The sequence below is a fragment of the Prionailurus viverrinus genome, chromosome E3, assembly GCF_022837055.1.
Source record: "Prionailurus viverrinus isolate Anna chromosome E3, UM_Priviv_1.0, whole genome shotgun sequence".
NCBI classification, from domain to species: Eukaryota; Metazoa; Chordata; class Mammalia; order Carnivora; family Felidae; genus Prionailurus; species Prionailurus viverrinus.
Window position 1 is genome coordinate 25,242,275 of NC_062576.1, and position 21,624 is coordinate 25,263,898.

The following is a 21,624-nucleotide window of genomic DNA, read 5'->3' on the forward strand; positions in this document are numbered from 1 at the left end:
TCATTGCTGGCTTTTGCATAAGTTAGGGACATTCAAATTATCCTTAAATAGCATCCTTTCTTGGGGCACCTGGGTGGCTCAGTAGGTTAAGCACCTGCCTCTTGGTTTCTGCTCAGGTCATCTCAGTTTGTGAGAGCCTGCTTGGGGTTCTCTCCCTCTCTCTTTCTGCCCTTCCCCTGCTCGCTCTCTCTCTCTCCCTCTCAAAATAAATAAACTTTGAAAAAAAAGATAGCATCCTTTCTCATAGTCTTATGTTTGGGAAGCAGGCAGTTAGGTCTAGTGGTCCCAGTGGTTGAATGTCACTTTCTCTTTGCCAACCAGGAACTACCTCTAGCACATGAGGATAAACTTGCTGACATACTATAAACAGTAGTGATTACCATTAGTTTAGGGTTCTACTTCAGCGTAAAATTCAAGGAATTGCTATTGCTGGTGGTGGTGGTGGTATTCTTGTTGTTTGGGTCTAAATCTGGATTCTACCCATGGCATATCTGTTAAGAGTACAAGCTTTGGAATCGTTTGAGCCAGGATCACATCTTGTCCCTGACACCTCCACAGCATGTTGCTTTGGACAGAGTTACTCAGCCTTACTTTCTTCCATTATAAAATGTTGATAATAACAGTCCCTACCCCTTAGAATTGTTGTGAAGTTTAATATATATATATATATATATCTTATGTGTGTGTATATATATATATATCTTATGTGTGTATGTATATATATATATACATACACCCATATATGTATATATTATGTATATATGTATGTATGTATACATAATATATACATATATATATATATATATATATATATATATATTCACTGATTAGAATAGGGCATGGCACGTAGTAAAGGGCTTAAAACCTATGAGATGTTATTTCCTTTACTATTGTTTGTATTCTTGAGGTGTGGTGTGCACATGAATATTACCTATCACAGATCTGCAGGTAGAGAAAAGTTGGAAACCATTGTTCTAGTCTCCAGATGAGAATTATACCTGTTTAGCATAAACGTCTTAAAAGAAAGTGATTTTAGATGGTAGAGATGATGATGGCTGTTCCTCTCCCTGTAGCATTTGCAATCAATACAGCACCATTGCAGACAAAGTCAGTGAAATTCCTGCCAACACTGAGGAGCTGGTATTCCTCATTGAATTCTTAAAGAAATCCAGTGATGTCACGGTGTTCAAACTCCGGAGGCAACTTAGAGATGCAAGTGAACGGCTAGAGTTCCTGATGGACTATGCAGACTTGCCCCGTAAGTCCAATGACACATAGATTTGTGTGCAAATGTACATGTATATTTATATTTTTAGAGGTAAGGAGTCAGGAAGGAGAGTCGGCAGTCCTACCTCTAAATGTCAATATTGGGAGTGCTGCTTTTCAAGTGTCCTTATACATTACAGGCACCAATTCCATGGTCTTATCCTCAGGAATTTGAATCAAACAAAGGGATTTCTTATTGTTAGACTAAAAGAAGAAATATCTAGGGACTTGAGTTCTTAGATGCCTGTCCTGGTATCTTGTGTCTGGTTTCTGGAAAAAATCACTTCCAAATGCAGAGTCCTTTTATAAATGGATAGATTTCAGTTATCTATAATCTTAATACAATTTCACCTTTGAGGAGAGGCCAGGGCACTTTCCTTCATGCTCCTGAATATCTTTAAAGGAAAGAAATGGCCAGGGCCCTTTCAAGGCTTGTTGGGCCAAGTTAGAGTTTTGTAAGGACCAGGTTCTGAAGGAAAAACTGATACACTCTCCACAAGCCAAGTTTTCAGATCCTCCTTCCATCTGGAAATACCTGTGAATTTACCTGGTGTTCATGGTATTTGGGGGAAAGAGCGATGGGAGAGAGAGATGGGTACTGGGACTGAAAGAGGGGTTGCCCTAACCATCCCCTTGCACATTCATGAGCTGTGCCCTTGACCATGTGAACACACACTGGACCTCTGCTTCCTACGTTCTTCAGGGTACAGAGAGAGCCCAGGACATTTCAGCTGACCTGAGCCTTAGAGTGATACTGATTTTATTACTGACATTTAACTAGAAGGGAGACTGAGACTCAGATGAGGTGACAATTTAAAGAAATGGAACTTCAGCCCAAGTTTCTACTCTACTCAGATGCACCCTGGGAAAGCAATGAAGCCTAATGGTTAGAACATTAGCTTTAGAGTTGGTTAGACCTGGGTTTGAAATCGTCTCTGCTGCCTTCTAGTGGTGTGACCTTGATTACTTGGCTAAACTTTGTTTCCCATCTGTAAGAACAAGGATGATAATACTGTTGCCCTTCTAGCCTGGCACTTGGTAAGTGCTCGATAAACATTGGCTATCATTCATCCATAATGGGCCCATCCATTCATTGCCACCCCCACACCCACTTCTGTTGACTTCTTGTTCTGCTGAATTTATTCCCTGAATGCTGACCTATGCTGAACAGTGTCCTGGAGCAGACTGTATGTGTTTTGCAGAAGAGGACATCAAACTGAACAGCACTCTTTTCCTCTGGCCAGACCAGATTGAAGATATCTTTGAAAACAGCCGAAACTTCCTCCTTAGCAAGAGAGATCAGGCTGAGATGGACCTCATTAAAAGGTACAAGGAGAGTCTGAGGTTATTTCAGAAATGATACCCAGCTTTGTAACACACTGCATGTTTCTGGTTCTGCCTAGAGCCCCCCCCACCCCCCACAGGAATGCGTGGGCGAAGGCTGAAGACAAATGGTGGAGAAGAAATTTCCTTTTGTTTCCCACTGAGGGATGTTCTCTTTAAGCCTGCTTCACTGTGGTGACCCTGCCAATGCCTTCTCTCCCTGCTTTGAACAATTGGAATTTGGTGGTACAGAGAGAAAAAGACAAAAATAGTGGCATGTAATAATGGCCTCACAATAATAATAGCAAAATTGTCAGCCTTACATTGGAGACCACAAATCTCTGAGTTATCAAGACAGGGATAATAGAGGCATGGTAGGAGGCTGAGAAATTGCCTATTTTGCAGCTGGTCTTGTTCAATGCTAATGTGGCTGTATCATTTATTCATTCATTATTTGTCAATTCAACCAGTATTTATTAAGGATTTTTACTATGGGCTGTGCTGTATTCTAGACATGTAAGTGTGTTTGGCTACTAAATAAAGATTTTAATCCAGAGGCAGAGAAAATATAGGCATACTGAAAAATCAAACAATGTTGAGTGAAGTGGGCCAAGTGCGATGTACAGGGCAAAGACATGCACGCAGGCACACATACCCATCCCAGTTTCTAACACTTGGTTTGTGAACTGTGGTCATACCAGTTACTATCCCCTTCACGTGTGAAGTGCCCACTGACCAACCTTAGGTCCTATAGTCCCTGAAAATACTTAGAAGGAAGGAAAAATGTAGATAAAAGAAATTTTTACGTAGAATGGGAGTTTGGGCTGAAGGAGAAAACTTGCACACAATTTTTTCTTCCAGTGGCCTTTTCTCTCTACCTAAATGAATACTGTCCTCAGAACCTAGAACTAGCCCAGTAGGTGGTACTGAAAATTTTTAATTAATAAACTTTATTTCTTGGAGCAGTTTTAAAATTCACAACAAAAGTGAGAAAGTACAGAGTTCCCATTTACCCCATGGCCCCTTATGCACAGCCTCCACCATGGAACTGATTTGCAGGTTCGTGAACAGGAGAAAGTTTATCTTTTTGAGCCTTAGTGTCCTCATCCAGAAAATGGGATAACAGAGTCCATCTCAGATCATCTCATTTCCTGAGACGTATCATTGTGCAGAGGGATGAAATGAGACGATGTGATATTGTGCCTGAGTGGTACCCAGCACATGGTAGGTATTCAGAAACCATCTGCTTCCTTCATCCTTTGAACAATGACTTCTTTGGGGAAAAAAATCCCCAGACCACAGCCTTGCAAGCATACTCTCAGTGCTCTAAGACTATTCAGAGGCAGCAAATGCTGTTAAAGTTCAGAGGAGTGACGGGTGGCTCTGGGAGAAATGTGAACTGTCATTTATGGTGAGAGGAGAACACTATTGGAGGGGCGACTCTTAGCCTGATGGCATGACTGGTTCCTGAGCTCTCAACAGCGGATTCAGCACAAGAGCACCTCTAGGAGAACCCCGTAGCCCTGGGTCCAGCCTTCTCTTTGGTGAACTCTTAAAACTCACGTCCATCATTCTTGCATTAGTGCTGAGAACAATGTGTGAGGAGGGCTGAGCAATATTCATTGATTCATTTGTTGTCTGTGAAAGCAACCCCATTCCCTCTCTAAGAAACTTGACCTGTTTTCCCAGCCCACATTAATTTTTGGCTTTGGTGCTAATTTTTCTCCATTTGCTGTCCCCATCTCAGTTCCCATTGTTCCCTTGGCCCAAGGGGTCATAGTGGCTTCCCTGTAAGGCTACCCATATTTCACCTCTGTAGGTAGTCTCTTCATTAAAGCCTCTCTCTGCGGACATTGGAGTAAGTTCCATTTCATGCCAGAATTCTGACCAGTCCACCATCTTGAAATCCCTAAATTATCCTCTCTTAGACTCCAGGTGGTCCCACAAATACAACTCATTTACTCAACCTAGTTTCCCGAGTGCCTACTATTTACTAGTGACTGTATTATTATATGAAATATGTGCCTATGTATTTATTATGGCCATGAAAATACTTTGGAAACTATAATGTGCTAAGCAATTATAACTCAACACTATATAATATAATCTACCTTGTTAGAAAAAGGGAAAAATAAATCTGTGACCTGCTTTGTTGCTAAAAGGTCTTCCCTGATCATTCTAGCTGGAGTAGCCTTGTACTTCCATCCACTAGACACTCTTCCCTGTTTTATTTTCTTCAAAGTATTTATCACCATCAGAAACACAACATTTTATCTTTATGTGTGAATTTATCCATCCATCTCTCCACCCACCCACCCATCCATCCATGTGTATTTCTTGTCTAGGTCTCCTCAAACTAAAATGCAAGCTCCATGAGGCTAGTGTACATCAAAAATATGTCCCTGATGCCTAGAGCAGTCCTTGGAATGCATTAAGCCCTCAATAATAAATATCTAATGGATAACAATAATATGTGTATACATACATTTTATATATATGTATATAGTATATAGATTTCATACATGTGCACACGCATGTATTTACCGATACAGGAAAACATCTGGAAATGTTTAACCACCAATAGATTCATAGCAGGCATCTCTGAGAGGTAGGATCAAAAGTTAATATATTGTATTATATCATACATCATATCAGATTCTCCCCAGGCTTGAATATGAGTGAGCAATGCTGATACTCTGAAAATCAAATTGGAAAGTCCAGATGTGATTGGGATGTCCTTTGCTTTTAGGTGCTCAGAATTTGAGTCGAAACTTGAGGGATACAGCAAGGAACTGGAAGGGTTTAGGAAACGTGAAGTGATGACTACAGAAGAAATGAAGAACAATGTTGAAAAGCTTCACGAGCTTTCAAAGAACCTAGATCAAGCACTGGTGGAATTTGAGGTTTGGGGTCTAGGGGTCTGGGTTGGAGACTTATGACTCTGTCCTGCTCTCTTCATTCTGTTTCTTGGTTCTGCATTGTCCTAACATCACCTGTCAGGTAGATACTGTTGATTGGTTGGTTGACCACTTCTTTCATTGGTGCTTTCAGCTACCTTTTTCTACATCCCTACATTATACCAGCTTTTTTGTTAGTTGCTGAGTGCACAAAGAAGAAATTACAGTAGAATAATTGCTCACGTATTTTGAGTATTTATTATGTGCTCAACAGTATACAAAGGGCTTCATATGCAATATATCACTTAACACCCATGACAAACCTTTGGGGTAGGCATTGTTATTGTCCCTATTTATCTCTATTTAAAATGGGAGAACTAAGGCGTAGAGAAGCTAAGGCAATTTCCCTGAGGGTCAGCAAATAAGTTCTCTAACCATTAAAGTCCTTATCTTTGAGGTAAGTCCACATAAGAAGGCAATATCATGTAGACAGCTAATGTACATAAGAAAATTGTGAAAATGAGGACGTGGATATGGTAGAGTAGGATCAAAGATGATGGAGCAAGTGGCAAATTATCCCAGGGTTTCATCCAGCTAGATCTTAGCTGTCGTGGCCCTCAGAGGTAGCAGAGGGACCGTCTTACTTGAGTCCATGCCTTATTTTTCTCTCTCGCTCTCTAGATGAACAAGCATCTTCCTCAACTTGTGTTCAAAGCACTGAGGAATTTGCCATGGTGGCTTCCAGGGTTCAGAAAACCAGCCACCCAATAAACAGCATCCCCTTTTGCCCTGCAGTTGATCAATAAGGAAGAGGATCTGTTGGAAAAGGAGAAGAGTACCTTCCCTCTCCTGCAAACCGTGTTGACCAACAAAGGGCCTTATGAGCAGCTGTGGCTGACAACATACGAGTTTAGCATCAAGTCAGAGGAGTGGATGAACGGTATGTTGCAGGCTCACTCTACTGGGACAGGGTAGGGATGAGATAGTGGATCCAACCTAGCCAGTTCTAGAATAGGGTTTGGACTTTAGCTTCAGGCTGGACTTTTTATCATATTCTTATACTTTAGACGCAGCCACACAGTCGGATTTTTCCAATGTGATAATGATGGGAAGTGGGGATTGAAGAGCCAAGACCTTTTGCTAGGGTAGAATGGAAGGGGCAGCCACCCAGAGCTGTGGATTGTGGAGAGGCAGGTGAGAGGAGAATAAGATGGCAGTTGCACTACTGTGCTGCTTCAAGAAAGGCCAGAGTGCCACAGATAACTGTAAACTACTCCTTTTTCTTTAGATCCTGGAGGCTAGAGAGAAATTAAGGTAGAGTCAACAGGACTTAATGATTGATTTCAAAGGGGCAAGGGGCAAGGAGGGAGAGGGGAGAAACTGGAGTGATTTCCAGATTATTAGCCCAGGCAGTTTGGTGGATATTGCCACCACTGAACGAGAGAAGTGACAAATTTGTTGGGAAAAAAGACACATCAATTTGAATATACTGGGTTTAAGGTGTCTGCAAACATCCAAATGGGAACATTAACCAGCATTTGAGAAAATAAGCCTGAAGTTAAGTTATAGGTTTGGCGGGGGGTGATTTATATTGGGGAATGATTGAGTATAGATTACAAGTAAAAGGCATGAATGATGTCACCTGGGGAGAGGGCATAAGAGCAGAGGACAAACACAGGGACCCTTCAAGGTGAGCCTTCAGTTTCCAGTGCCGCAGTTATTTCAAGCACACCTGTGATGAGCATCTTTGCACCAGTTTTCTGGATGCAATTTTGATCGTTTTCTTAGGATAAATTCCTGAAAGTGAAATGGCTAGATCAAAGCTATTGTAATGAAAATTACTAGGATTTTAAAAACTGGTTGTTGATGATGATGATATTGTTATGGTCTTCCAGAAAAGTTATGTTTTATTACCCTTCTAGCAGTACTTGAGTGCCCATTCTTCACACCCTCAATGAACCTGGGAAATAATAGCTTTGAAAACTTTTTGCTGATTTATTTTATTTATTTGTTTGTTTGTTTAATTTAGTTTTGTTGATTTAATGTTTATTTTTCATTAAAAATTTTTTTTAATGTTTACTTGAGAGAAAGAGAACGCGAGCAGGGGAGGGGCAGAGAACGAGAGAGACACAGAATCCGAAGCAGGCTCCAGGCTCTGAGCTGTCAGCACAGAGCCCAATGTGGGGCTTGAACCCATGAACCGCAAGATCATGACCTGAGCCAAAGTCAGAAGCTTATAACCGACTGAGCCACCCAGGCACCTCTGTTGATTTTATGTTTAAATTGGCATTTTCTTTTTCATTTAAAAAACTTGCATTTTCGCTGATGCTCTTAAACTTTCCAGGTTATCAGTCATATCTAAACAATATATTTTACCTTCTTTATTTATTTTCATACCCCTTTATTTATCCACTGTTCTGTGTTGACCAGCACTTCCAAAATAAACAGTGGTAATAATGGGCATCTCTGTCTTCTTCCTGATTTTCATGGGAATTTCTGCAGAGTTTCACCTTTAAACATGATGCTTTTCATTGGTTTAAGATACAAAATTTTTATGGTGTCAGAGAAATATTTATAGTTGACCAAGTCTTTTTATTAGAAAGAGATACTGTATTAAAATTTTTTTACACTTAGGGACACTTGGTTCAGTTAAGAGTCTGACTTTGGCTCACGTGATGATCTCACATTCGTGAGTTCAAGCCCTTCATCAGGCTCTATGCTGACAGCTCATAGCCTGGAGCCTGCTTAGGATTCTGTGTCTCCCTCTCTATCTCTGCCCCTCCCCTGCTCCCACTCTGTCTCTCTCAAAAAAAAAAAAAATTTTTTTTTTAATTTTTTTACACTTAATTTTTTTAATTCATATACAACAAAAAGGACTTTTTTGGTATATAAATGTTAACACATGTATAGATTCACCACGATCAGAGAGCAGAAGTTTCATCATTTCAGTAAAATTTCTTGTACTGCCCCTTGTAGTCACACTCTCCCCTCAGCCAGAAGACCTGGCATTGTTGAGCTCTTCATTATTACTATAGTTTTGTCTTTTTGAGACCTTTTGAGAGTGCTTCTTTCACACAGCATACTACTTTGAGATTCATCCAAATTTTTGGATATATCCATAGGTCCTTCCCTTTTATGCTAGGTAGTGTTCCATTGCATGGATATACCAGTTTGTTTACCCATTTATCCACTGGTGGATATTTGGGCTGTTTCCAGTTTTAGGCTGTTATGAATATAGCTGCTATAAACATTCATGCATGAGTTTTTATGTTAACATAAGTTTCTGTTCTTCTGGGATAAATGCTTGGGAATAGATTGCTGGGCCATATTTAAAGTTTATATATAACTTCATTTCAAAAATGCCTTGTAAAAGCAAAGTGTTCCTAATTCTTCCCTTCTATCTGCTGTGTCATTTCTGTTCTTCATTACACCTGTATATAAACTGTAATCATCAAATATATTGTTGCTCTTATTATTTTGAACAAACTGTTAGATCATCTAGGAATAAGAAAAATCAAAGTATTTATTTTACCTTCACTTATCCTTTCCTTAATGCTCCTCCTTTCTTTAAGTAAATCTGTGTTTCTGACAAATACTTTTCCTTCTTTCTGAAGAACTTCTTTTAACATTTCTTGCAAGGTACCTACTGGCAAATTCCCTCAATTTCTCTCTGTCTGAGAAAGTATTTGTTACTCCTTCACTTCTGAAGGATAATTTCTCAGGATAGAGAATTTTAGGTTGGTTGGGTTTTTTTTCCTCTCAATACTTTTAATACTTCATTCCACTCTCTTCTTGTTTGTGTGTTTTCTGAGGAGAAGTAGAATGTAAGGCTTATTTTTGCTTCTCTAAAGGTATGGTGTTTCCCCCTGCCCCCCCCCCACTGGCATTTTTCAAGTTTTTTCTTTAACTTTGATTTTCTACAGCTTGAATGTCATATACCTAAGTGTCATTTTTGGCATTTATCCTGGATCTGTAGCTTGGTGTCTGACATTAATTTGGAGGAAATTCTCAGTCATTAATGCTTCACATATTTTTTCCATTTCTTTCTCTGCTGCTTCTGGTAGTTCCATTACCAGTGTGTTACACATCTTGTAGCTATCCCACAGTTCTTAGCCTTTCTGCTCCATTTCTTCCCCCATCTTATTTTCTTTTTAACTTTGCAAGTTTCTAGTGACATATTCTCAAACTCAAAGATTCTTTCCTCAGCTGCGTCTAGTCTACTAATGAACCCATCAGATATATTCTCAGTTCTGTTACAGTGTTTTTGCTCTCCAGCAAAGATTTCATTATTGTTGTTATTTAGATTTCTTGGATCACCTGTATAAACAGTCATGTCATCAGGAAAACTAAGACATTTTATTTCTTCTCTTCCAATCTGTATGCCTCCTCTTTCTTTTTCATGCCTCATTGTACTGTCTAGGATTTTAAGTATGATGTTGATAAGGAATTATGAGAGTGAAAATTCTTGCTTTGTCTTAGGGAAAAAGTATTCCATCTTTCACCATTAACTGTTAGGGATCTTTCTTTCTTTCTCTCTATTCTTTATCCTTTTTTTTTGTTTTTTTATAGAAAAGCCTTAAATTTTATTTATGTATTCATTCATTCATACATTCATTTGAGAGAGAATGAGCAGAGAAGGGACAGAGAGAGAGGAAGGACAGAGGATCTGAAGTTGGGATTGATGCAGGGCTCGAATTCATGAACCACAAGAGCATGACCTGAGCTGAAGTCAGAAGCTTAACTAACTGAGCCACCCAGGCACCTCTGGTTTTGTTTTTTAAAATCACTTTGATATAGTATGATTGACATGTAAAAAACCATACATATTTCCAATATACAAGAGTATGGTGGTAGTATAGGTTTTTCATAGATGCCCTTTATCAAGCTGATAAGCTTCTTTCTATTTCTAGTTGGTTTAGAGGTTTTTATCATAAATGGATACTGAATTTTTTCAAATGCTTTTTCCACATCTGTTGATACTATCATGTGATTTTCTTTTTTTAGATTGTTAATAGAGTATATTACATTGTTTGATTTTCAAATATTAAACAAGCCTCACATTACCATAAAAAAACCCAATTGGACATGGTGTATTATTATTTTTATATATTTCCTGTACACTATGTACAATTCAAAAAGTTTTAATTTAAAAATTTTTTTTCTAATGTTTATTCATTTTTGAGAGACAGAGAGAGACAGAGCATGAGCAGGGGAAGGGCTGAGAGAGAGGGAGATGCAGAATCCGAAGCAGGCTCCAGGCTCCAAGCTATCAGCACAGAGTCTGACGCAGGGCCTAAACCCACAACCTGTGAGATCATGACCTGACTGAGCTGAAGTCAGATGCTTAACTGAGCCACACAGGTGCTCCAAAGAGTTTTAATTTTTGATCACTCAACTCACAAATGTTGGGCTGATGAAACAAGTTAAATTAACGAAGCTTTATTTAGTCTTGGTAGCCATGAAATAAGAGAGTTTTTGAGTAAATTAGCAACATCATGACACAAGAGTTAACACCGATTTGATATATCCTCGGGGAAGAAAGCAGCAGCGTGGAAGGATTTTGACCAAATGTGAAACCCAAATGCTATAGGATCCCTATGAAGAAAAGGAGGAGAAGGAAATTAATGTTTTGGCGCACTTTTTTTTTTTTTAATGAGGGGTCAATTTTTGTTTTGAAAAGAATCTTTTTACTATAATTTCAAACTTACACAAAAGTTGCCAGAGCTATACAAAGAACTCCCATATCCTCGTTCACCCACATTCTCCAGTTGTTAATATTTCACAGTATTTGTGGAGCACCTTTTACTGCTTCTGTAATGGCATCTACAACCAGGGCTAACAACTGATTCCATGACTACACTTGCATTACACAGCAGGCGTTATGTTGTGCTCGCCACTTTACTTACCTTGCTTATGGTCACTTGCCAAGGTATCCGTTATTACCCCTGTATCGTAGGTGATACTGTTGAGGCTTAGAAAAGTTGAGACAAACATGCCCAATGTTTCATTGGCTAAGGAGAGGTTTTAGATCCAGACCCCACTCCAAAGCCTATGCTTGTTCCCATATCCATACCATAGATACGCAGAATCCTAAATTCAGGGAATTAAAGGTGTACCCATGACTAACATCTACTTGGTGGTCTGACCCTTCTCTCATGATTTCTATTTCAGGACCCCTCTTTTTGCTGAATGCTGAGGAAATCTCAGAGGAAGTAGGGAATATGTGGAGAACGATATATAAATTGACCAAGACTCTAGCTGATGTACCTGCACCCAGGCGGTTAGCAGAGAATGTGAAAATGAAGATTGAGAAATTCAAGCAACACATCCCTATCCTCAGCATTTCCTGCAACCCAGGGATGAAAGACCGGCACTGGCAGCAGGTGACTGTCACTGTCCACCTCTAGCCAGCCAGTCAATGCCTATGCCTACCTGGTCCTGGTCGCCCTTTGGAAGGTCAAGCCTCTCCTTTCTGAAAGGAAAATCTGCTTGAAGCCAAGGGGTTAATAATGGGAGGGAAAGTCTTTTAAAGGAAGGAAATAGGCAGGATACAGGATGAAATGCCTGCCTCTCCACATAAACAGGTTGACCCCTTTCTTTGGAGATCCCATTATTGATGATTGAATATTGCTTCAGCCAGTGGCTAGAAAGACTCTTGTAGTCTGCTTTTGTAAGCAAGTGGCTGCTCAGGACCCTAAAGGATGATAAGGGCATTGAATTACAGTGAGAGGGGCCTGGATTTGTCCCTTGATGAAGGACACACAAAAGAGAAAGCCATGCCTTTTCCTGGGGCCTCTTGACAATGCCAGATGATTCCTGCTTGGGCCAGTGATATTGTAGAGCTTCATCGTCCAGCAGGCTATGTTCGGAAATAATACCTCACTCTTCTTTCAGCCCTTTGAGTCTATAAATGAGAATAATAAATATTCTCCTCTAAAAATAGTTGGGACTTTTATAAGCAACTAAGTGTGAGGGTGATAAGTGTGGTGTGAACACTAAGCAGAAAAAAGAAAACTGACTGTGTTTCTAAAATAATCATCACATTCAAGGGCTAGAAATGGCCTTGAAACGTCCTCTACCAGGGAGTTGGAGTTGAAACTGCCTCTCCATAGGCAGATTTCTCTGTGACTTGGCCTAGAATTCCCTCTTTTGGAAACATGCACAAGACTGAGGACATGTCTCTGGAAGGACCTAATCTGAGAGCACACCCATTACCTTCCAGAGAATGAAGTCTGAGCTCAGAGCATTTTGATCTCTCTGGGAAGACCAAGATCTTGATATGTCAGAGATTCTGGATTTTTCTGTAAAGAAGAACTGCTTTCAGTTTCCCAGAAAGCCTTGAAACTCAACACCTAAGTAAAGGGTGTAAAGGAGGGCAGGGGAGAGGTCCTCTTAGGAGACTTATGGTCTTGGGCTGTCCCAGCAGAGAGGGCTGCACAGGAGCACCTGCCCCCACTTGGTGCTCATAGGGTGCCCCTATGGACCTAGCCTGACTAGTACATTGGCCCATTTGGAGGGTTGGGGAGGTTGGATAGACAAGTGGCCTTTGGTGTAGTGCTAGGTCTCTCCATGAGATGGCACTATAGAAAGTGCCCTCATCAATGGCCTTTAAAAAACCCCTCAGGAGACTCGGAAAGCCATCTCCTCCACCTGGTCCTTTCCCTTTGATGATGCTATTCCCACATGTAGACACTTTAAAAATCCCAACCATTCCTAGACATTCATAATGCTCATTTACAGATCACTTAGATGGACAGAATGGGAAAAAATTCCTTAGAAGAATAATAACAGTAATAGCTCAAACATAGTTCATACCAACTATAAACTAGGCACTGTGTTGTATACTTTGTGTGGATTCCCTCATTTTATCCTCTCAACAACCCTTTGAAGTAGGGATGATCATCTCCACTTCACAGATAAGGAAACTGAGGCTTTGGAGAGAATAAGTAAATGGTCATGTGACTAGTAAGTGGTGGGAGAGGGAATTGGAATCTAGGTCTATGACTCAGCCTAGATGGGGGGAATGGGGAAAGAAATATCAGGTCAGAGGGGACAGTAAGCTGTAGGTAAGAGTGGAATATAGCCCCAAGAAGGTGGCTCCTGAATAATGAACCCCGAAAGTGGAACCCCAGTGGGCTGAACAGTTACGAGTGAGCTCAGACAGGAAAGAGGCCACCAGATACATAAAAGCGTGCCCACAGTCAGAGGCCTGTCCTGCCTGCATTGTAGGTCAAACCACAAGCCACCCTAGAGACAGCCACTGGCCTAGGGGAACCATTCTCTGCCCAAATGCCTAACTCAAGAGAACCATTTGTACAGGTTCTGGCTCAGGCAGGGGGCTCTGAAGGCTAAACCACCTCTTGCTGTCAAGGCTACCAAATGTAACTTCTGGGGTCATAGGGTGGCTGTGCTGTGGTTTCTGACCATTTCCCAGAACTTAAGCAGGTAGGGCTAGTCCCTTTATTTGGGGCACTGATATCAGCAAAGGGGTTGCTACTGTGATTTAAAACAAGATGGAACAAGGTGACATTTGACTTAGGAAGAAACCACGGTGGTGTATACTAAAGCTAGCCCTCTAGGACCATGCTGCCCAATGAAAATAATACAAGCCATATGTCTAGTGTTAAAGTTTCTAGTAGCCATGTTTTTTAAAAGCACTGACAGATGAAAAAAATTTACATTTCATTTAACCAAACATATTCAAAATATTTTTTCAATAGGTAGTCGATGTAAAAAAATGTTAATGTGATCTCATATTTTTCATATTAAGTCTTGGAAACATGGTATTCTTTTACACCTAGAGCGGATCTCAGTTTGGGCCAGTCACATTTCAAGTTCTCAATAGCCACAAGAAGCTAGTGGCTCCATAGTAGACAGGGCAGCTGCAAGCTCTTAGAATTAGAAAGCCAGATGTTTTGTTAGTCTCTATAATTAACAAAAGCAATTACAAAAAAAAAAAAAATAGGGGCGCCTGGGTGGCTCAGTCAGTTAAGCATCTGACTTTGGCTCAGGTCATGATCTCGCTGTTCGTGAGTTCAAGCCCTGCATAGGACTCTGTGCTGACAACTCAGAGCCTGGAGCCTGCTTCAGATTATGTGTCTCCCTCTCTCTCTGCCCCTCCCCCACTCATGCTCTGTCTATCAAAAATAAATGTTGAAAAAAAATTTTTAATAATAAATAAATAAAACTACTAGTCTCTGAGTTGGCCAAGTCCTATGCCAAATGCTTTATGTAGTTATGTCATTTAATCCTAGAGATAGTGTGTGTTCTAAGCCGTATTTTCAGGTATTGAGAATAAATCAAAGTCCAGGGCCACCAGGAACAGTTGTGCAGACTGCAATCCACAACTCTAGGGAATGCTGTTCATGTGTGCTACAGTGTGAATTGTACTTTTTAGAGTTATGCAGTGTATAACCTTCACAACTGTACATAGAAGACCTAAGAGCCCCACTAGATGTGATGAAGAAGAGCTTTTCAGGCAGAACTGGGTCCAAGTCCCAATTCTTCCATTTACTAGTTGGATGGTCTTGGACAAGGTACTTATTTTCTTTGTCTGAGTTTCCTTATGTGTAAAACAAGAGTAATAGTACATTAGTATCTTCCTCGTCATATTGAGGGAATGAAATGAGTGTATAAAAGTCTTAAAACAGTGCCTACTTCATAGTAAGCCCTCAATAAGTGTTTATTACTTCTGATTTCCACTATGCTAGTGGTCCTCCAGGTGTCCTCAGGACCCAGATTGGAAGCCATTTGAATTAGCTGGTTCACTCATGCTTTTGCTCTGCAAATATTTATTGATGCCTACTGACTGCCAGGCCCTGGGGACACAGGGCTAAGTAGGACAGAACAGCCTGCACCTCTCACATTGCTTTCTGCTCTGACATTCTGTAGTCCTCCTGGGGTTGAACAGAGACAAAATTGGGCAGTAGGTGAGATTTCTTACAGAGCCTCATTATCCTTCAGTCTTCTTGCTCCTCCTCTTGAGCACAAGTAACCCTCATCCTCCCCCAGATCTCTGTCTTTGAGAAAAGTATTCAAAGCCATCAGAGATTTCAAGTGAGACCTTCTTCAGGGATGTTTTCACTTAAAAGACAAGCGTGGGGTAGTATTTACACCAAAGGAATGGACACAGTTGCGAACTGTTCCAACAAGTTGGCACACTGGGGTGGAAAGGAAGATATTTGGACAGAGCGGATTTCTTCCTTCTTTGCATCCTCAGATCACAGAATTTGTGTGGAGGGGGTCTGTGTACTCATGACTTCCTCCTTTTACTCAGCAAACACTGAAGCTTCTGTCATGGACCAGGCTTTGCACTAGGAGCACGAAAACAAACCAGATCCGGTTGCACCCCCAGGATGCTCACAAGTTGACACCACTGGTCCTCACAAAGACCACCGAGTGCTGCTGGGTAGAGACCCCCAGTAAGCCAGATGGAATGCAGTGCGGGCCCTAGGCAGCCTCCCACATTTTTAGACCTGCACCATCCAATTCATTTGCCACTAGCTGTACACAGCTATTCAATTTTAAGTAAAAGTAGATTTAAAAAATCAGCTCCTCAATCACAGTAGCCACATTTCCAGGGCTCAATGGCCAAATGTGACTGGTGGCTACTGTAAGGGACAGCGCAGAGTACAACATCATGGAAAGCCTACTGGCCAGTGCTACCTTGGACAGTACACACTTGTTTTCTTCTTTTTTCTGCAGATCAGTGAGATCGTCGGCTATGAAATAAAACCCACAGAAACAACTTGCCTTTCAAATATGCTGGAATACGGATTCGGCAAATTTGTTGACAAGTAAGACTCCTTCTCTCCTTCAGGAAGCTTTTCCATCAAAGTATCTAAGTTCCTACAGGATATGACTGACCTCAGGCTGTTTTTCTCTTTATGGTTCAGGGTAACTTAAGCATTTTTAATAACCTCCACCTTGGGTGATTAGCTACTGGTGAAACTCACTTTCAGCTGCTGGGTTGATGATGGATTATAACTAGAAAATTGAATCAGAGATTTTATTTTAAAGGGAAATTACAAAAAACAAACAAAAAAGCTCTTGGAACCTGAGCTCCAAGCCCAGGTCTCAGTGACTTCAGGTAAAACTGTTCCACCTTTTCTGGGCTTCAGTTTCTTCCTCCCTTCCTCCCTCCTTCCCCCCCTCCTTTCCTTCCTCCCTCCCTCCTGAGAGAGAGAGAGAGGCAGAAAGAGAGGGACAGAGGATCCGAAGTGGGCTCTGTGCTGACAGCAGAGAGTCCAATGCAGGGCTCAAACTCATGATCCGTGAGATCACGACCAGAGTGGAAGTTGGATGCTCAACCGATCAAGCCACCCAGGCGCCCCCAGTTTCCTCTTTTGAACAAAAAACCAGCAATAAACAGGAGCAGCTCTCTGAGTTCTTAGAGTCCGGGAAACATGGTCCAGTGAGAGAATGTTTCACTTGCTTTCTCCTTTTCTCCAAATGCCCCTAGAGTCTGTGTGCAAGAAACTGTGTTCTTTGAATTGCTGTTTTCAGGACCCAGAGACTCGTTGGACCTTGACTGTCCACACCTCCAGGGCAGGGGATGGGAGATACTGTATTGCCTGGACCGGAGTCCCTGTCAGACAGCTGGGTTCAGGTCTAACTCGACACATGCTTCTCAGAATGTGGCCCCAGACCAGCTGCATCAGCATCACCTGGGAACCTATTAGAATTGTATATTCTTGGGCCCCACCCCAGTCTGCTGAATCAGAAATTCTGGGTGTGGACCCTGCAATCTATGCTTTAACCGGCTTTTCAGATCAGCACTGTCCAGTCCAGAAGCCACCAGCCACATATCCTACTGAGCCCTTGAAATGTAACTATTCTGAATTAGAGGTGAGGCAAATATAAATAGAGGCTGGGTTTCAAAGGCTTATTAAGAAAAAAAAGCAAAATGTCTAATGAGTTTTAATATTGATTATATGTTGAAATGAATATTTTTGATATACTGAATTAAATAAATTATTAAAAATTTTTTCACCTGTTTCTTTTTACATTTTCAAAATATGGCTACTGGAAACCTTAAAGTGACATGTGACCCACCTTTTATTTAGAATGGGCAGTACTGCTCCAGGTGATTCTGATACATGCCAGAGTTTGGAACCCCTTTCTCCATCCCTGTGGGATAGGCCCCCAAATCTCTCTGCCATCTGAATGCTCTGATTCCCACCCCCCTAATACCACCATTGTAGTCCCTTTGTGAGGAGGAAGCCCAGAGACAGATTAGTGAGATTGTTGGCTATGAAATAAAACCCACAGAAACGGTGTAGGTTATTTCATGAAAAGGCTTCATTTTCCCCAATAAGATAGATGTTTCTAAGAGAGACCAGCTATAGAACATTTATGCTGCACCAACATTTAATAAACATTAACCAACTTATCCATCACTATAACCTAATGTTGTAGCTACTATTATTCCTATTTTACAGATGAGGAAGCAAGTTGATCTGAGTGTTTAGGTAACTTGACAGAGGTCACAGCTAGTAACTCAATGAACCAAGACTGGAGCCCAGACTGGCTGATTCGAGAGCCTAAAGTATTGTTACCCTGTACTGCCTAAAAAATAAACTCCTCTAAGGAGATGGAAACCAAGCAAACACACAGCAACTCTGCCACTTTCCGTGCCAGCTGGCCCCACTGTGACAAACCCAGAAGTGGTGACACCTTGGCTAAGTTGTTTGCCTCTGTGTGTCTCAGTATCCTTATCTGTAAAATGGGAAGAAGAATAGTAGCTGGGCAATTAGAGTCATGTTGAGTGTTATGAGGAAAGGCATATAACCTGAGCTGAGTTAACGTCTAAGTTCTCAGCCACAACCTGTTAATGAGGCGTGCAGTCCCAGGTCTCCATCATCCCATAGTTAATGCAACTTTGTCACATCACACTGTTAGTGGGCTCCTTTAGCACATTTGGTTAAGGTCAACTGTTGCTGGACTTCAGGGATGCCCAAACTTATTAATGCTTCTCCTGTGCAATATTTTGCATAATTATAAGTCATAAAGCATGTTGCAAACATTTTATCTTATTTAATTATACCAACAACCCCTGATATGTGCAGAGGCAGACCCACTACGGCCTGTTGAGTGACTTGGTCACAGACATGCAGACAGCCTCTTTGTCTCACTCCCACCTGGGCTGGCACCTGCCTTTATTAATTATTCCCTAAATGCACACTCATTTTGTCATCTCCCAAGAAGGCCACGTTTAGGATGATGACCATGCTGCTGAAGTCTTGATCAGTCATTCTTTGGAATGGGCCTCATCCACTACCCTCAAGGAAGCTGAGCAAAGGTTCTCAGCTCTGTTTAGTTGACCCTATTTGGCTGACCACGTGTGGACAATTCTCTTGCTCCTTCTGATAAGGAGAAGAGAAAAGGCACATAGTGGAGGAGGAAAAAACACTGGATTGGAAGTCAGAGGAACTAGTGTCTGGACCTGGTTCCAGCACTCCCTGGCTGCAATTGAGGCTTTGGGGTTATCACTTGCTTCATCTGGGCTTCAGTTGCCTATATGCAAAGACCAGATAGTGTCATCTCCAGTCAAGCTTGCAATGAAAGACAAGTGCCGAGGCAGAGAGAATAATCCCTCCTTCTCCTTCCAAGAACTTGGCTTCCTTGTTCTTCCCAATTCCCAGGCCACACCTGAGTTTAGGACCCCAACTCTCCATGTGGAAGCAAGAAGAAAGGAACTTGTCTTCCCCTTTTCTGTGGAACAGAGGGGCTATGGATGTGAACCCAGCATATCAGGAAAATAGCAGTGATTTTTAAAAAGGTAGGGACGTGGGCACCTGCGTGGCTCAGTTGGTTGGGTGTCCGACTTCAACCCAGGTCATGATCTCTTGGTCCATGAGATCATGGACCCTGTGTTGGGCTCTGTGCTGACAACTGAGAGCCTGGAGTCTGCTTCAGATTCTGCCTCCCTCTCTCTCTGCCCCTCGCTCATGTTCTCTCTCTCTGTCTGTCTGTCTGTCTGTCTCTCTCTCTCTCTCTCTCTCAAAAATAAGTAAACATTAAAATTAAAAAGGTAGGGCAGGGGCTCCTGGCTGGCTCACTTGGTAGAGCATGTGACTCTTGATCTTGGGATTGTGAGTTCGAGCCCCATATTGGGTATACAGATTATGTTTAAAAAAAAAAAAGGCAGGGACAGGAAGTGGAACAAAGCCATCGTGTAAATTAATAGAAGTTCTAACATCTAAATAGGAAGTCAATAATAATTCTGGGGGAAATAAGGAGTAAATGAAAATAGAGAAAAGGGGGTCTTATTTTAATGGCTTTGAAAGAATGGTTCTCAACTGGGGACAATCCACCCCACCCCCACTGGGAAACATTTGACAATATCTGGAGACATTTTCGATTGCCACAACTGGCAAGAGGTGGGAGCAGGGGGAGTCTGCTACTGGCATCTATTGAGTAGATGCCAAGGATGCTACTAAACATCCTCCAATGTACAGGAGGATGTACAGCCCCCTCTCCCAACAGAGTTAATTAGTATTAGTTTGCTAGGGCTGCTATAACAAATACCTTAGGCTGGGTGGCATAAACAACAGAAACTTATTTTCTCATAGTTCTGGATGCTGGAGGTCCAAGATCAAGGCATTGGCAGAATTGGTTCCTTGTGAGGACTCTCTTTTTGGTTTGCAGAAGACTGCTTTCTCCCTGTATCCTCACATGGTCTTACCTCTGTGTGTGTCTGTCTTAATTTCATGTAAGGACCCCAGTCATATTGGATTAGAACCCATCCTAATGACCTCATTTTAACTGAACTATCTCTAACTGATCTCTTTTTTAAGATTTTAATTCCAGTATATTAGTGTTATATTAGTTTCAGATGTACAATATAGTGATCAACAACTCTGTACATAACTAAACTACCTCTTTAAAGACCCTATCTCTGGGGCACCTGGGTTGGCTCAGTGGGTTAAGTGTCTGACTCTTGATTTCGCCCAGATCATGATCCAACGGTTTCGTGAGTTTGAGCCCAACGTTGGGCTCTCCACAGCTGGCAGCACAGAGCCTGCTTGGGATTCTCCGCAACCCCCCCCCCCCCCCGCTCCTCCCCCCACTCACAATGTCCCCTGTCTTTCTCAAATAAATAAACTTCAAAAATAAAAGTAAAGACCCTATCTCCAAACGGGATACCCCTCATTCTCAGATTCTGGGGTTTAGGACTTCAATGCATGATTTTTGGGGGGATGTAATTCAGCCCATAACACAGCCCGTACACCACTGGTGCTGAGGGTGAGAAACTCTGCAAAACACTGGAGGTAACCAGCACGTCTTAGAGCCGGGTGTTATTAAACATTTTAGTAAAATTAAGGGCATTTTGAATTTGTCTTAAGGATGAACCAAAATTACTCCTCTGCCATGTTTTCACTGCCCTCCTTCCTCCTGTTGATGTTGCTATTGCTGTGTTCTCTTTAGACTGGAGCCCATTGGTGCAGCCGCCAGTAAGGAATACTCTCTGGAGAAAAACCTGGAAAAAATGAAGTTAGACTGGGTTAACATGACGTTCAACTTTGTGAAGTACAGGGACACTGTGAGTGTTAGTCCAACTGCCCAGCTCCCTGACAGCAGCCCCTTGATTATGTAGCAGGTGACAGAGGGGAGTCATTCAGAATTGCAACAGCACTTGGGAAGGAGGGATCTCTAACGTCTTGTTTTTTAATTTATTTTTATTGAGATATAATTGACATGCAACATTGTGTAAGTTTGAGATGTAAAATGTGTTGATTTGATACATTTATGTATTGCAATATGATCACCACCCTAGTGTTAGCTAACAGCCCTGTTATGTCACATAATTATCATTTCTTTTTTGTGGTAGGAACAATTAAGATCCAGTTTCTTAGCAACTTTGGAGTTTTTCTTGCCGGCTTGTCTATAATCACTATCCTGTGCATTAGATTGTTTCCTCCCATCTGCCTTCACGTGCCAGTCATTCTTCCTCCCCAGCCCACCCACCGGAAGGGTGCATTTTTAAATGAGAAAGGCCTTTTGATTGAGAGCTACAGGCTTTCTCAGTGCAAAGAAACTGAGTAAGCGTGCTGAGTTAGCATCTCCCAGGGAGGGCTCCCCAGGCCTCTCAGAAGCATACCTGGGTAAACAATGCTTAGATCATCTAAAAAAAAAA

General features: G+C 41.6%; 1 protein-coding gene across 6 annotated transcripts in view; it reads left to right on the forward strand.

Annotated features, from left to right (window-relative positions):
• The window catches only part of DNAH3 (dynein axonemal heavy chain 3), a 170,856-nt gene that overhangs the window by 37,739 nt on the left and 111,493 nt on the right, over positions 1-21,624 (forward strand). For 5 of the 6 annotated variants that reach the window (XR_007147732.1, XM_047838156.1, XM_047838154.1 and 2 more), the window contains 7 exons: positions 1,074-1,258; positions 2,469-2,592; positions 5,339-5,492; positions 6,282-6,426; positions 11,658-11,869; positions 16,191-16,282; positions 20,916-21,030. Coding sequence is in view for 5 of the 6 variants with exons in the window: in XM_047838156.1 (XP_047694112.1) it covers positions 1,074-1,258; positions 2,469-2,592; positions 5,339-5,492; positions 6,282-6,426; positions 11,658-11,869; positions 16,191-16,282; positions 20,916-21,030 (1,027 nt within the window). In the remaining variant the exon portion in view is untranslated. Of the gene's footprint in view, positions 1-1,073; positions 1,259-2,468; positions 2,654-5,338; positions 5,493-6,281; positions 6,427-11,657; positions 11,870-16,190; positions 16,283-20,915; positions 21,031-21,624 lie in introns of those variants that run through there. The other variant, XM_047838159.1, reaches the window with a different exon arrangement.